At 41.0% G+C, this 15,047-nt stretch overlaps 1 protein-coding gene across 1 annotated transcript in view; it reads left to right on the top strand.

The window, feature by feature from the left end:
* The window catches only part of ARSB (arylsulfatase B), a 135,018-nt gene that overhangs the window by 66,774 nt on the left and 53,197 nt on the right, over positions 1-15,047 (top strand). The window contains exons 5-6 of the mRNA XM_059694248.1: positions 2,395-2,638; positions 14,573-14,643. Of these exons, the coding sequence (XP_059550231.1) occupies positions 2,395-2,638; positions 14,573-14,643 (315 nt within the window). The remainder of the gene's footprint in view (positions 1-2,394; positions 2,639-14,572; positions 14,644-15,047) is intronic.

Genomic DNA, 15,047 nt, shown 5'->3' on the forward strand with positions numbered 1-15,047 from the left:
CAACTTTTGTATTGAGCACTAACAAATCTGTGCAACTGGAAGAGACATTTTGGAATCTCAAAAGTGCATCTATTTAAAATGGAGAAAACAGACATCTTCTACATTGAGCCAGTATCGTTTATAACAAGCCAGACAATAGAGCGAAATAACAGTGCTGTCTCAGCCATTCTTGCTCTCACAGGTAGAGTGTAAGCATTTCTATCCTGGTATATTTCTGTATCATGAACACCACCTTCTTTTAAACTTTAATATGTTGGTTATGGGTCACATACTCTAGAAGTATAAGGAACATGGAGGAATCCCTTTGTCTAAAGATGGTGCCCTTGTTTTGAATATACAGGTCAGCTCATGTGAAATAGAACGTGTATTTAATGCACTGGCTTGGGTGACTGTTGGGGCCTTGGGCTTTTTTAAGAAGAGATATGAGGTTTGAGGAGAGGTTCTTGTGAGTCTGTGACAGCAGCTGAGATTGCTTGCCACCCACCAAAGTAATGAAGAATTATTACCTTCGCCTCATCTGACTCAAGACTCTTCTCCCTCCCTTCACAAAGCAGAGAAGAACGGAGGACCAGGTGTGTTAAAGGCTAATTAGAAGCCACCTTGGCAGTAGATCCTTGAATTTCTTACCCACCAACAACAGCGATTCTCCTCCAAAGGGAACGACCGCCTTGGAAAAGCTCTCCTTCTGCTCTGTCGCAGGAAGAGTGCACACTTGGCTGAGGTTGACTGCTTATGGTTTCATGGGGAAGGGAAGCTTTCTGTGGCCTAAGGTCTAAAACCCCCCTACGTCAAGAACGTCAGGAGCATGGCACTCTGGGAGCATGCTATCTGGAGATTCACACAGACCTTGTTTGAATCCTACATTTCCCAGTTACTGGTTTGGCCTTTTCACATCTCACTTTTTAAAGCAACAGCATCATTATAACACTAGACTATTTGGGTTGTTAAAATATTAGCTACCATTTATTTAGTGCTTAGATTGTGCCAGGTACCCAACCCAGCAATGGTTATAAAAGGTGTCATTTACATTTTAGTCATGTAGTATGAGTCTCACCATAATACATGAGGTAGGAATTATTATCTGCACGTTAAAGGTAAAAAAACAAACAAAACTGAGACAGCCTATTGTCCCACCTCACACAGGTAGTGAGTGACTGACATCAGGCTTCCGGTCTGTCAGACTCCGGATTCTGTGAGAGATAATATGAAATTAAAATGGTGCCTGGTGCATAGTAGGTGCTTGCTTAACCCATTAGTTCTCTTTCCTCCCATGTGCATCTGTGGCTTTGGAAGATCTTGATTTCTGTGTTAGATTTTTATTTGTAAGGTTCTATAGAGCAGGTCTGTATTGCTGCCCCCATGTGGTTCATTTGGATAACAGTGGTTTTTAAAAAAATGTTTAATTAAAGCAGTATAATATACATGCAAATAAGTGTTATTTAAAATAGGTCTCTAACGTCACCTAAGTGTGTGGATGGTTTTGAAGATAATATGATTCTACAACCTCACTACACAAGAAATACCACTTTTTATTTTCTCCAGTCCGGCTTCATTTCTAATTGAGCCCTAACTGGCTGGTGAGATACTTAACCTCGGGCACACTTGCAGCTTCTCTCCTGGCCTCACCAAGGTCCTCCATTCCTTCAGCTGTCTTGGAAGAAAACCCTTCTCTCTCCTGGCACAGCACACGATGAAACTTTCTGTTTTGCCATCATCCTGTCGAGAAGAGAAGAATTCTTCTTGCAATTATTTTTTCCACCCGACTGCTCTGTTTACAGAGACATTTGGCCCACTGGAGAAATCTTCAACTTTCACACTTAAGAAAGAGTTCAAATCACCAGGGAGTAGAGTGTTGGTTCAGTTACCAGTTTAAACGTGAGAAAACGTTTCCAAGGGGAAAATGGAAAGGTCCGCTGTCCCCACCTATCAGGAGCTGTAAGTCGCTAAGTGAAACTCATTCACAGGTTTCACTTCATGTGCCAGGAGGGCTCGGCTTTCCTGGATTCATCCTCTGGTGTTACACTAAGCTGCAAGCATACACTTAAAACCCTATGCCTCAACTCTAATTGAAAAATAAAAAAATATTATTTAAAAAAAACAACAACAACCCAATTGATTAATGCAGGGCTCCACCCCAAGCAGTCACCCTCAGGGGACGCCTTTGTTTTTCAGTGGCCCTGTCCACAGTGGCCCTGTCCACAGGATTGGTCTCCTGTCAGATCGGGTTATGTCTGTGTGATGGAGGGTAGTTTCAAGAGGGAAAAGGGTAGCTGGTGCAGGAGAGGGTAAGGAGGAATTATCTTTTTTAGTTCTTAAGCACCCTTTATAACAACAAACACAGATGTCTTCCGTTCTTAAACATTGTCCTAATGCCAACATCTAATTATATTTCAGATAACGGCGGGCAGACTTTGGCCGGGGGCAATAACTGGCCCCTTCGAGGAAGAAAGTGGAGCCTGTGGGAAGGAGGCGTGCGAGGGGTGGGCTTCGTGGCCAGCCCCTTGCTGAAACAGAAGGGCGTGAAGAACCGGGAGCTCATCCACATTTCCGACTGGCTGCCAACTCTGGTGAAGCTGGCCGGGGGCAGCACGAATGGCACCAAACCTCTGGACGGCTTCGACGTGTGGGAAACCATCAGGTACCTGCGCATCTTTCTCTTTTTCCTCTCAGGACAGACCCTCCAAGAACAGTTCCACTCAGCTGAGTGAGAATGATAGCTTTTTGTGAAAATGATAGCGCAGTTTACACATAAATGATTTTTAAAAAAGAAAGGCCTTTAGAAATATTGTAAATATTTTTTTTCAGGTTTTTGACTCATTGAAACTAAAAGATGTGAACTTACAGGAAAAAGGTACCTAAACATATGCACAAAAATTTAGATAGCATTTATTTTTATGATATTAGACATTGGTTACACTTTCTTTCTGTGTGATTGCCTGTTACGTGTGGTTGAGTCAGCTCTGACTCCTTACAAGCCTATGACTGAGTGATGGTCACAGTGCTCTGTCCTCCACAGCCTCAGGTTCTTTTATTGACTCAGTCCATCTTCTGTTTACTCTCCCTCTTTTCCTTACGCCTTGTATGTTTGCGCAGCATTACTGTCTTTTCCAGAGACCCTGCCTCCTCATGATGTGCCCAAAGTAGAATGGCTTCAGTTTTGTAATTTTTGCCTCCACCGATGGTTCAGGTTTAATCTGCTCTGGGACCTGCTAGTTTGTCTTTCAGATGGCCCAGAGCACCTCCAACACCAGGTTTCAAGCGAATCCATTTTTTTCCCTATCAGCCTTCTTCACCGTCCAACGTTTGCATCCGTAGTACGATGGTATCGATAACCTTAGTCTTGGTCTCTCTCTAATTTTTCCTAATTCTTTCATTGCTGCCCTTGCAAGTCTCAGCCTTCTCTTGATTTCACATAGAAAAATGTGAAAAACATTCCTTACAAGCCTCTGCCTCTATCACTTATTTTTAATGCAAAATTAATACCTACTTTATGACAAAAAAAGAAATAAAAATTCCCAAGCAGAGCAAAACTTGAACTTCAGCTCAGCTTATCACCAGCTTTCACCATGAAGGCTACTGAAGTTGGACTAAAAAAGTAGGAGGAAGTTTTGAGTGGATTTAATATGACAACATATTGTCATGCTTGACATCCAATCAGTTTTGATTTGTGTGTGTGTGTGACAAACGGGTTATAAAACCCAGCTTGCAAAAGCACACATGGCAAATGAAGTCAAAGCTCTGTAGCACACTTTGCCAAATGATGGTAGGCTTGAGTTGAGAAGTAGTTGAATTCACTTTGAATAATTTCCTCCGCCCCCAATTCACTGAGTTTATTTTCTTTGACAAAGTCCAAGTCATTGATGTTCATCCATATCACCAAGTTGTGGATTGTAAGTCCACATGTCAGTCTTAAGATTCTCTTGATCAGAAGTAACCTTTGGCACTTGTTTGCTTCTGCCTGCAGGAAATTTGGGAAAAGTTTAGTTCCTGAACTCCAGATTTGCAGAAAGTCTGACTTCAGTGTTAGAACACAGAACTCCTAGTGACCGGTCCCTTGTAAACAGAGCTCTCCATCCTTGAGCAGGCCCAGTGTTACTGCAGGGCTCTACCCAGAAGGTGTGGTGAACAACCTTGTCCAAGCATGTTAAACCATGAGGAAGTACATGCTCCTTTTCTATGTTTAAAAAAAGTAAAATTGCCGCCCAATATTTAATCAAGAATTGGAAGACTTTCCTCTGGAATTCCAGCAAGTTTCCCGTTAATAGGTGAAGAACTGCTCTTATTATGCTCTCCTTTCTTGATAAAAAAGATCCTGAGAAAAATGAGGTAGGCCCCCTAGCCTATGAAGTCGTTGCTTCCCACACCATCACAAGCCTTCCTTTAGTGTCAGTGGCAGAGCACCTGGCACCGGTACCCGCTGACCCGAAAGCCATCGGTCAGATGGACATCTGGAGCCTCTTTTCTGAAGCCCCAGAAACACGTGGACAGCCAAATGCCAGGAACACATCATCTGTGCCCAGAGTTCTGCAAATTTTTTTCCAGTCACATATTTATTTGGAAATACCATTTCCAAGATGATGGTAGTTGTTGAAAATTTCAAAAGGTCTGATGAAATAGGAATGCCAGTAATGGGTGAAAAATAGAGTTGGCTGTGCTGAGAGCACCAGGGTTTCACTAGCTGCCTAGTTATCAATTCCGCTTAGACCCGCTTTAAAATATTAAAAAGTTAGGAGAAATAGCAGTTCTGGAGTGAGTGACATTATTTGCAATAGAAGCTCTTTCAACTGCTTCCATTTCTTCCTGTTCCAAGCCACAGACCTTGTTTGTCATTTATAGGGGACATGACTTCTCCAAGCTCTTTCCAATTCCAATATTACCAACCTGCCTTTTATTACATGCCTTTCCCATTCCTCAGTTCCTAATTTTAACTAATCTTTTGATTGGTTGGTTAATATTTTAAAGTAATTTTTAGTAAAGGTACACAAATAGTGAGTTCTTTTAGTCTTTGCATATGAAAAAATATCTATTACCTCCAAACATAAATAATAATTTGACAAACAATTCTTGTCAAATCTTTCTCCTCAGTATTATATAGACATTGTTTTATTGTCTCTTTTTAAAAATATTGTTTTATTCATTCCAGAAAGGAAGGGAAAGGGAGAGAGAGAAACATCAATGATTAGAGAATCATTGATATGCTGCCTCCTGCACACTCTCCCTACTAGAGATTGAGCCCACAATCTGGGGCATGTGCTCTGACCAGGAATTGAATGATGACTTCCTGGTTCATAGGTCCACACCCAAACACTACACCGGAAGGGAGCTTTATTGTCTTTTGATAAGTACTGTTCTAGAAAAGTATAACACATGTACCTGCAAACAACTTTTTTTTCCTTTATTTTTTTATCATTTCTTTTTTATTTTATCCATAGGAGGATACGACTGTTAGCTGAACCTACTGTGGTAATCATTTCACAATGTATATAAATCAAATCATCATGCTGTATGCCTTAAGCTTATACAGCGATGCATGTCAATTATTTCTCAGTAAAACAAACAAACAAAAATGTTTGCCCGGCCGGCATAGCTCAGTGGTTGAGCATTGACCTATGAATCAGGAGGTCACAGTTTGATTCCCAGTCAGGGCACATGCTTGGGTTGTGGGCTCAATCCCCAGTGAGGGGCGTGCAGAAGGCAGTCAGTCAATGGTTCTTTCTTATCATTGATGTTTCTATCTCTCTTCTTCTCTCTTCCTCTCTGAAATCAATAAAAATATATTTTTAAAAAATGTTTAATCTTTTTTAAAATCTTAAAAAAGCTGACATTGCAATCTTGGTGCCTGATAAGGTAGAATTTATGTCAAAATTGATAAATAATGTGATGGAAATGGTGAATATGGTGATTTCTTTTGACCCATGTATTTAGAAGTATGTTGTTAATTTCCAAATATTTCAGGTTTTCTCTATTGATATTTTTGACGTCTAGTTTAATTCTGTTTTGGTCAGGGAACATACTTATTATTTCAATTCATTTAAAATTAAGACTTGGGCCTTCATATGGTCTTTCTTGTTGTCTATGCCATGTGGGCTGGAAAAGAATGTGTATTCTGTAATTTTTAGGTGCCGTATTACGTTTATCTTTATGATCCAGTCAGAAAATGTTTCATTTTAGTAGATGAGTTTATATGCATTGCTATGACTGGCATTTTTATTCTTAGTTTTGTCTTATTATTTTGTGTTATATTTACTTTTATCTTTGATCTTTTGTTAGTTCTTTTAATATATGGAATGATGTATATTTTATTTCATTGTTACATGATACTAATATCTTTATATAATCCTCTCAGTCCCTTTTTTAGTTAATCCTCACCCAAGGATATTTTTCCATTGATTTTTAGAGAGAGTGAAAAAGAGGGGGAGAGACAGAGAGAGAGAAACATCGATGTAAGAGAGACACATCTACTGGTTGCCTCCTGCATGCATCCTGACCAGGACTGGGGATCCCACCTACCACCGAGGTGCATGCCCTTGACCAGAATTGAACCTGGAACCCTTCAGTCCTCAGGCCATTGCTCTATCCACTGAGCAAACCAGCCATGGCTCAGTCCCTTTTTTAAAACTTAGGTTCTAATCTTTGGTTTGTCAGCTTAAAATGGCATCTTTGACTCTATAAGGAAATCAACTAACTTATTCAACTTTACCCTTTCTCCCACCCTTTTCTGCCAGTTTTATTTTTAGTCATATTAATTCTACTGTGTCAGAGCATATAATATATATAATATTGTATTTCTATCCTTACCCACAATTTTGTTTTAGCCTCAGTTCTACAATATATTACATGCGTCCATTTCTAAAGTTTTTCTCAATTATCTGTTAGTTGGAGGAATTCATTCTTTAATAGATTTCTCAGGATTCTTAGAATTTTTGCATATCTATTAAAACATTTTCTACAACCTTGAGAATTGATAAAGAGTTGAACTGATATAAAATTCTTGTCTCAGACTGTCTTTCCTTGACTTCCTTGAAAATGTCACCTTACTCTTTACTTGTTTTGTATGTTGCTGTTGATAAGTTTAATGTCAACCTGATTTTATTTCCTTTGCAAGTGACTTGGTCCTTCTGCCAGGAGGCCCAGAAGATTTTTATTACCACTACTACTATTATTATTTAAAGCCTAAGACTTTTACTTGATATGCTTCAAAGGTAACCATGTTTCCAGTCAATATTTCCAGAAACTCATTGTACATTGATGTCTTTTATTTTAGAGATTTTTAAATTATAGTTTTAAATATTATGTTTTATTGTTTTGTGTTTCCTCTTCAGGAACTTCAATTATAGGTATTATTTAATCTTATTTATGTACTAGGGGCCCGGTGCACGAAATTCGTGCACTGGGGGTGTGTGTGTGTGTGTGTGTGTGTGTGTGGGGAGAGTGTCCCTCAGCCCAGCCTGCCCCCTCTCACATACTGGGAGCCCTCAGGCGTTGACCCCCATCACCCTCCAATCGCAGGATCGGCCCCTTGCCCAGGCCTGACACCTCTGACAGAGGTGTCAGGCCTGGGCAGGGGACCCTCATTTCCCCCCATCACTGGTTCTGCCCCCAGCCCAGGCCTGATGCCTCTGGCCCAAGCATCAGGCCTGGGCAGGGGACCCCCAGACCCCACCAATTGCTGGCTCTGCCCCTTGCCCAGGCCTGATGCCTTAGCCAGAGGCATAGACCCCCATCACCCTCTGATCACCTGATCGGCCCCTTGCCCAGGCCTGACGCCTCCGCCAGAGGTGTCAGGCTTGGACAGGGGACCCCCATCTCCCCCCGATCACTGGCTCTGGCCCCCGCCCAGGCCTGAGGCCTCTGGCCCAGGAATCATGCCTGGGCAGGGGACCCCCATCTCCCTCTGATCGCTTGCTCCACCCCCCGCCCAAGCCTGATGCCTCTGACCCAGGCTTCAGGCCTGGGCAAGGGGACCATCATATCCCCCCAATCCCCGGCTCAGCCCCCCACCCAGGCCTGATGCCTCGGCCAGAGGAGTTGATCCTCATCACCCTCCGATCACCAATCACCGGATCGGCCCCTTGACCAGGCCTGAGGCCTCCGGCAGAGGCGTCAGGCCTGGGCAGGGGACCCCCAGCTCCCCGCGGTTGCAGGCTCCGCCCCTGCCCAGGCCTAACGCCTCTGGCTGAGGCGTCCGGCCTGGGCAGCGGGGACCCGCAGCTGCAGCGGCCCCACGATCATGGGCTTCGCTTTAGGCCCAGGCAAGGGACCCCTAGCTCCCGGGACTGCCAGCTTTGACCGTGTCCAGCTCCCATCGCTGGCTCCACCCCTACTTCCTGCTATCACTGACCAGGGCGGCAAAGGCGCCTGATTCTCCGATCATAGCTGGGGGGCAGGGCAAAGGTGGCCGCCTTTGCCCTGCCCCCCAGCCCTTAGCTCCCCCCTGGGTTTCCGATCACTGTCAGTGGCAGGGGGCTTCTTCCTGCTTTCCCTTTCGCCTCCCTGCATTGTGCCTACATATGCAAATTAACTGCCATCTTGTTGGCACTTAATTTGCATATAGCCCTGATTAGCCAATGAAAAGGGTATCGTCTTACGCCAATTACCATTTTTCTCTTTTATTAGTGTAGATTTTTTGTTTCTATCAATTTCCCTCTGGTCCTTTTTACTTTTTAATTTTTTTTAATTTGAATTATCTTCTCTGTTTTTATCTTTAGTCTCTATCTGCTTTTATACACCTTCAGTGTATATCCTACCCCTTCATTTCTGAGATTTCATCTTTTTTTTTTTTTTTTTTAGTTTCTTCCCTTAGTTTGGTGTCCAAGTTTTTAAATTTTAGATTCGTGGTATTTTTTATATTGGCAGTTCTGATTTAATTATGTTTGATTCATGTTGAAATGTCATGTTACCGTTTTCCTCTGCTTCCCTCCCCCCCCCCCCCGCCATAGTAGGGGAATGTTTTTATTTGCCAAAAGTTTTTAATTCTCACTTGTTTTGGTTGTGTGTGTGTGTGTGTGTGTTTAAATATTTTATTAAGTTTTTACAGAGAGGAAGGGAGAGAGATAGAGAGTTAGAAACTTCGATGAATCAGAAACATCGATCAGCTGCCTCCTGCACATCTCCTACTGGGGATGTGCCCGCAACCCAGGTACATGTCCTTGACAGGAATCGAACCTGGGACCTTTCAGTCTGCAGGCTGACGCTCTATCCACTGAGCCAAACCGGTTTCGGCTTGCGTTTTTTTTATTTTTTATTCCTATGCTAACATTGTTTAGATGCTGCTCCTGCACTTTCCAAGCCACTTCCTCTTGACTCCCCAGTAGCCATCTCTCTGATCCGCCAGGCATCAGGCTGCATCAGAATCATTGTGGGCTTTATTTTTTTAGACATGCTCTGAGTCCCTTCCCCTCTTGTACCCCTCACTGTCCTTTGCATAATTCCCCCCTGACTCTGCTAGGATGGGCACCAGCACTGAGCTTTCGGATCTCAGATGGTTGTTTAAACCCTATCCAGGGTTTAAATATGTTCTGTCTCCTGCTTCTGTTGTAGGCTTGGGTGTTAGGTGACTTTACTCTTTCCTTTTCAGTATGTTTTTTTCAGAAAAATGTGTGGAGAGATTCAAATTTTGATGGCCACCGTTCTGTGGAAATCTGGAAACTCACATGTTCTTGGGCCCTTGCGCTCGTTTAAGACAAACAGCACTAGAAACTGTAGATGAAGCATGATAAGTATGGTTGGTAATAAAGATGATAGGGAACTCCAGCCAGTAGCTCTGCCTTCAAAGACTGCCACATGACTATATATGTTTTTAAGTTAAAGCAAAATGTTTAAAGAATGATGTGTTATTTTTTTGATTCCCTATTTTACCCTTTTTGACAAAAGAGCCCCTACCCTATGCCCCTAGCCTAGTATGTAGTGCTCTGCGTGCTGTTTTGGATTTCTTTTGTAGTTAGGTGCTTTATTCTATGATAGTTCCTTCTGTTGACTCCCTTGTGGTCTGGGGTTTGCCCCAGCGGTGGAAATAGGGAGGGATGCTGCCTGGGGGCGAGGGAGGAAGGACAGAAGGTTTGGCTTTGAAGCCGCTAACGCTAATGGGAGAACATTGCCTAATTTTGTGATGCTGCCCCTGAGTCCTCTACCTAAAGGAAGACAAAATGACACCATCTTCTTCTGTTTGCCTTGGGATCAGGTTTTGATTCTTCTGGTGGAATCCAGGAATATGTTGTTAATCTCTGCAGCACTGGCATTGGGGACATTCCCTCGGGACTTTGGCATCTGGTCTTCTCTTTATTTTCCAACACTGTTGCCAGTTTTCATCTCTTTGTAATTCTTCATGAGTTTTATAATGGAAATTGGAATAAAGGCATATTAGGCCCTGCTGGTTTGCCTAGATACTAACCCAAAAGAACTACCAATTATTCTACAGTAATGAGTAGGAAAAAATTATATTAAGGGCATGATTCCATCATTTTTATAATATTACTTAATATTATTTCTTAAGTAGCCCACTTAAATTTTTTAATAAGATTCCTTAATAAAAATGTACATGAAAAATTCCTCATATATAACTTTATATCAAATTAATATCCTCATTAAATATAGTCAAAATTTTATAATTTCCATGCCTAAACTCTTTACTTGTGACAATGTTTACATGTTAAAATGGCTTTTCAAGGAACATGGGATTTACACAAACCCAGTATCACCCACACCCACATAAAAAAGAACATAAATACTGTAAGATATTTATAACGGTTAAAAATGTGAACTCTGTGGTTATAGCTGGTTCAAATCCTGTCTCCATTTATGTTTTGTGTGATCTGGGCAAGTTACTTAATAACTCTAAGCATCAGTTTCCTCATGTGAAAAGTGCACTATTAGTGGTACCTGCCTCATAGGCACTTACAGGAGGATTTAGTAAAAGAATCTGTGTAAAACACTTAGCACAGTGCCTGGGACATAGTAACAGCACTGTATTTTGAAGTGAAGATGATGATGTTGAAGATGCTTACAAAGGGTTAATGGGATGGACATTACTATGTAGGTATTAGTTGAATTTTTTTAACTAGTAACTTTTTTTTCAAAATTTCACCTCAGAAAATATTGCCCTGGCTATTTCTCTTTGTAAAAATTTGATACTGCCTTACAGGGTGTGTCTTTTTATGACAGATGGCCAGTAGCTAGTGGTAAAAGAAGTATGGAATGTAATAGCGTTTCACTTATTTATGGGAAATGTTTTAGTGCCCCACCCTTCAACTAGTTGGAAAATGAAAGTCAAAAACTGGAAACTCTATTTATAAATGGACAGTGCTGTGATCTCAGTGTCTGAAACTGTAGACTTTTAGAAAATATTTATAGCATATTGGAAACTAGTCACTGATCAATTTCTCCTTGTCCTAGTTTTTAAAAAATTAATCCAGAAAATATGAAATTTGAGGTAAATTAAAGTTGAATACTGAAATGTATCAGTCTTTAAGACAAGAGGATGGAGAAAAACTCTAAATAGACATTTGAAGTCAATAAAGATATTTGTTAATGGTGCCTAATAATAAGCTACATGAGTGGAAATAGAATACATTCAAGGAGATCTACATTTCACTAAGGAGACAATTTAGCATTGTGGTTAGGAGTGGGGAACTCGGGAGTCAGTCTGCCGGAGTTCCAAACCCAATTCTATCACCTGCTTAACCATGTAATCTTGTAACTCACTTAACTGCAGTGTGCCAAGGTTGTGTCTACATCATAGTGTCAAGAATTATATAATGCATGTAAAGTATTTAAAATGGCAAATGCTCTATAAATGCTGGTCACTATTATTCTAATTAGCTCAGCCAAAGACTCCCAAGTGACTCCAATTTGATTGTTACGGACATTTGTGTGACGTGTCCATTTCACTGGTTTAGAGGTAGGCGTCCATCATTACGTGGCCATTGTGAACTGCCTTGGCCAATAATGTATGCGAGGTAGGAGGTGAGCACTATGCAGTAGGATCCCTGAAGAGTCCCATAGGTGCTTACCTTATTAGAGAACTCTCCTTTGCTATATCAACCTGGAGCCCAAAGAGTTGCCATCATAGAAACACCCCTTCCCTTCGTTCACCTAAAAACAAGGAACTTGTGTGAGTATTGAAAAATCACTTACTATAAACATCATCAGTCATTATTCAGAGATTTACATTTCACAAATGGAATCAACAGTCCAGTGGAGGTAGTGTTGCTTATACAGCTAAACTGTGCCATCTGCCTAAAGTGAAAAATAAGGAAAGTTCCTAGGTAACAGATTGCAACATATCTTTTTTATATGCAGCTCATCATGAGTAGACTGTGTGACTTAGCCTTATTTGACACTGATAATTTTCTAAAGGGACTCTCACATAGAGAGTATCGCAACTGGCCTTAGAAATTAGTTATAGCTATATCATTGTATTTCATAGGAGAACTCTTGCTAGCAAGAAGAATGGATAAGAATATCGATGTCCATTGTATCTACATATTATTCTTGTATCTGCACCTCAGATTGTAGCCTTGTATTTGTGGTTGTATTTTTCCCCTCTCCGGAAAGTCAAAATCTGCATTTTTGCAGTGAAAGTTGTTGTTGATCTTAAGCGACCAGCTTATTCAGCACTCAATATATCCCAGGCACTGTGCTAAGTGCTTTACATATGTTGCCTCCTTTAATCCATAGCAACCCTGTAATTTGGTATTTTTTTAAAAAAATATTTTATTGGTTTTTTACAGAGAGGAAGGGAAAGGGATAGAGAGTCAGAAACATCGATGAGAGAGAAACATCGACCAGCTGCCTCCTGCACACTCCCCACTGGGGATGTGCCCGCAACCAAGGCACATGCCCTTGACCGGAATCGAACCCGGGACCCTTCAGTCCGCAGGCCGACACTCTATCCACTGAGCCAAACTGGTCAGGGCTAAGTTGGTACTTTTATCCACATTCTGCTAGTGAGAAAAACAAGGCTCAAGTTTATATAGCTGGTAATTTGTGGAATTGAGATGCAAACTCTGAAAGGCTATGCTCTTAAAGACAATGCTATCTTGCATGCGAGAAAGCCAGGGCTTCAGAACTAGGCAGAAGTAAGACCATAAATTATTGAAGCAACTGACATTGCTCAGTTTCTAGTGCTTTGGTTGTATGGAAAAGAAACTTTGGAATAATGTGCAAAAGAATAGTGAAATATAATATTTATAGCATTATGTATAAATACATATAGAAACATAGAGAAGACAGAAGCTAATACATATTGTAATACAGCAATAATCAATCCCAGAAGCATTTTATGAGTTTGATGAAGCCACAACTTATTCTTTAAGATTGTGGTGATCACAGTTGATAGTTACTAAAAGCTGTTATGAAACATACAGAACACTTTTATTTTAATCCAACCCACTTTGGTACACATACCTTTGAGGAAGAAATTGTATCATATACTAAAACTTTTGTTCTCCAAATGATACTATCAGGAAAGCAAAAAAACAAAACAAAAACCCATAGAATTAGGGAAAATATTAACAAAAAATACATATAATAAGGAACTTTCATCCAGAAGATGAAAAATATTGGTGATGGGAATTGAAGGGTTTTGTTTGTTTGTTTTTAATACATTTAATTTTGTTTTAACATTTCCTTACTTCACAAATACAACATTGCCAGGCACAACCCAGATTTTCATGATCCTTAGAATCCAAAACCACTGCTGTGGATAACTCGCTGTGAGTTTGGGGTGTGGATATTGGGCCACCTGAAAACATGGCCTCTTAGTACCTCAGGAGCCTTAACTGGTTATTCAGATATGTACAAATCCCAGGGCATTAACAACACTTGGCAATCTCCTATTGGATTATCAAGCTCTCCACAGTTGTCTCCCAGTGATTGGAATTGTGTCTAACACCTTCCATAAGGCTAAGTATATGCTAGCAAAATGACCTGGGTGCTTCATGTACACCCCACATACATCTGATGTTTATGCTCCCATTTTTTTAAGAATACTCTTTTGAGAGTCATACAATCCATTATGTGGCCAATAGCTTATTGTGTGCCTTGCTCTTCTGCAATGTGAGGGGTTGGACTAAGTGATCTCCAAGGTTTTTTCCAGCACTGTTGTAGGTTGTGATTGTATTTGCATGCGGCCTGTTTTTTTGTTAAAGAAGTATATGTATTTCACATGTACTTGTATTAACTATAAGTTCTAACCATTTGGCCAGTCTGGACAGGGGAGACAGTAGTTTTTCTCACGTAAGCTGATATTCACGAGGCATGTCGCATCTGTACTACTGACGCTGCCACTTGGGCAGATGCTCTTTCTTCATTTCACTGAGGATCCAGGATGTTTAATACAGCTACGTTGTCTATTGCAAAAGGCCACAAGACTCATTTTTTTAAATACGCTTGACATTGAAGTTCTTATACAAATGTCAGTCATTGCTATAATGTAAACAAATGAGGACTACTTGGCGATACATGCCAGTTGGCATATTTGCTATTTTCTACAAATATAAGGATAGAAAGTGTTAAAATCATTTATACCCATTTGAGAGAGGAAATTAACATTTTCTAAAAAATTCTTTTCTAGTGAAGGAAGCCCGTCCCCCAGAATTGAGCTGCTCCATAACATCGACCCAGGCTTTGTGGACATTTCTCCGTGTGAGTACCTTGTTCACTGCTGCTAAACTAAATCTGTGTGGCTCGCAAAGATGGTTTTCTTACCTAATGTGTCTCTAGCCTTGCTTTCTCTTTCTCCACTTGAATTTTCTGGAAAGGTAAAATAGTTCTCCATGGCAGCTATTGTCTATTCTTGCCGTGGCTTTGGTACCACCAACCTGAATTCTGTTCTCTGCGCTGCAGACTTACTAACTGTATGGCCTTTAATTAAGCCTTTTCACTCTCCGTGCCTCAGCTTTCCCATGTGTGAAAGGAGAACCCATGAATCTCAGAGGCTCCTTGTCGCTGCAAATGTCACGTTGTTGTTAACCTGTTCTTACCTGAGAGCTCCAGCCTTCTTCCAAAAAACTCAAGGTCAAATAAGCCATCATGTCATCTGATCAAGC

Source organism: Myotis daubentonii, chromosome 4, assembly GCF_963259705.1.
Source record: "Myotis daubentonii chromosome 4, mMyoDau2.1, whole genome shotgun sequence".
NCBI lineage: Eukaryota > Metazoa > Chordata > Mammalia > Chiroptera > Vespertilionidae > Myotis > Myotis daubentonii.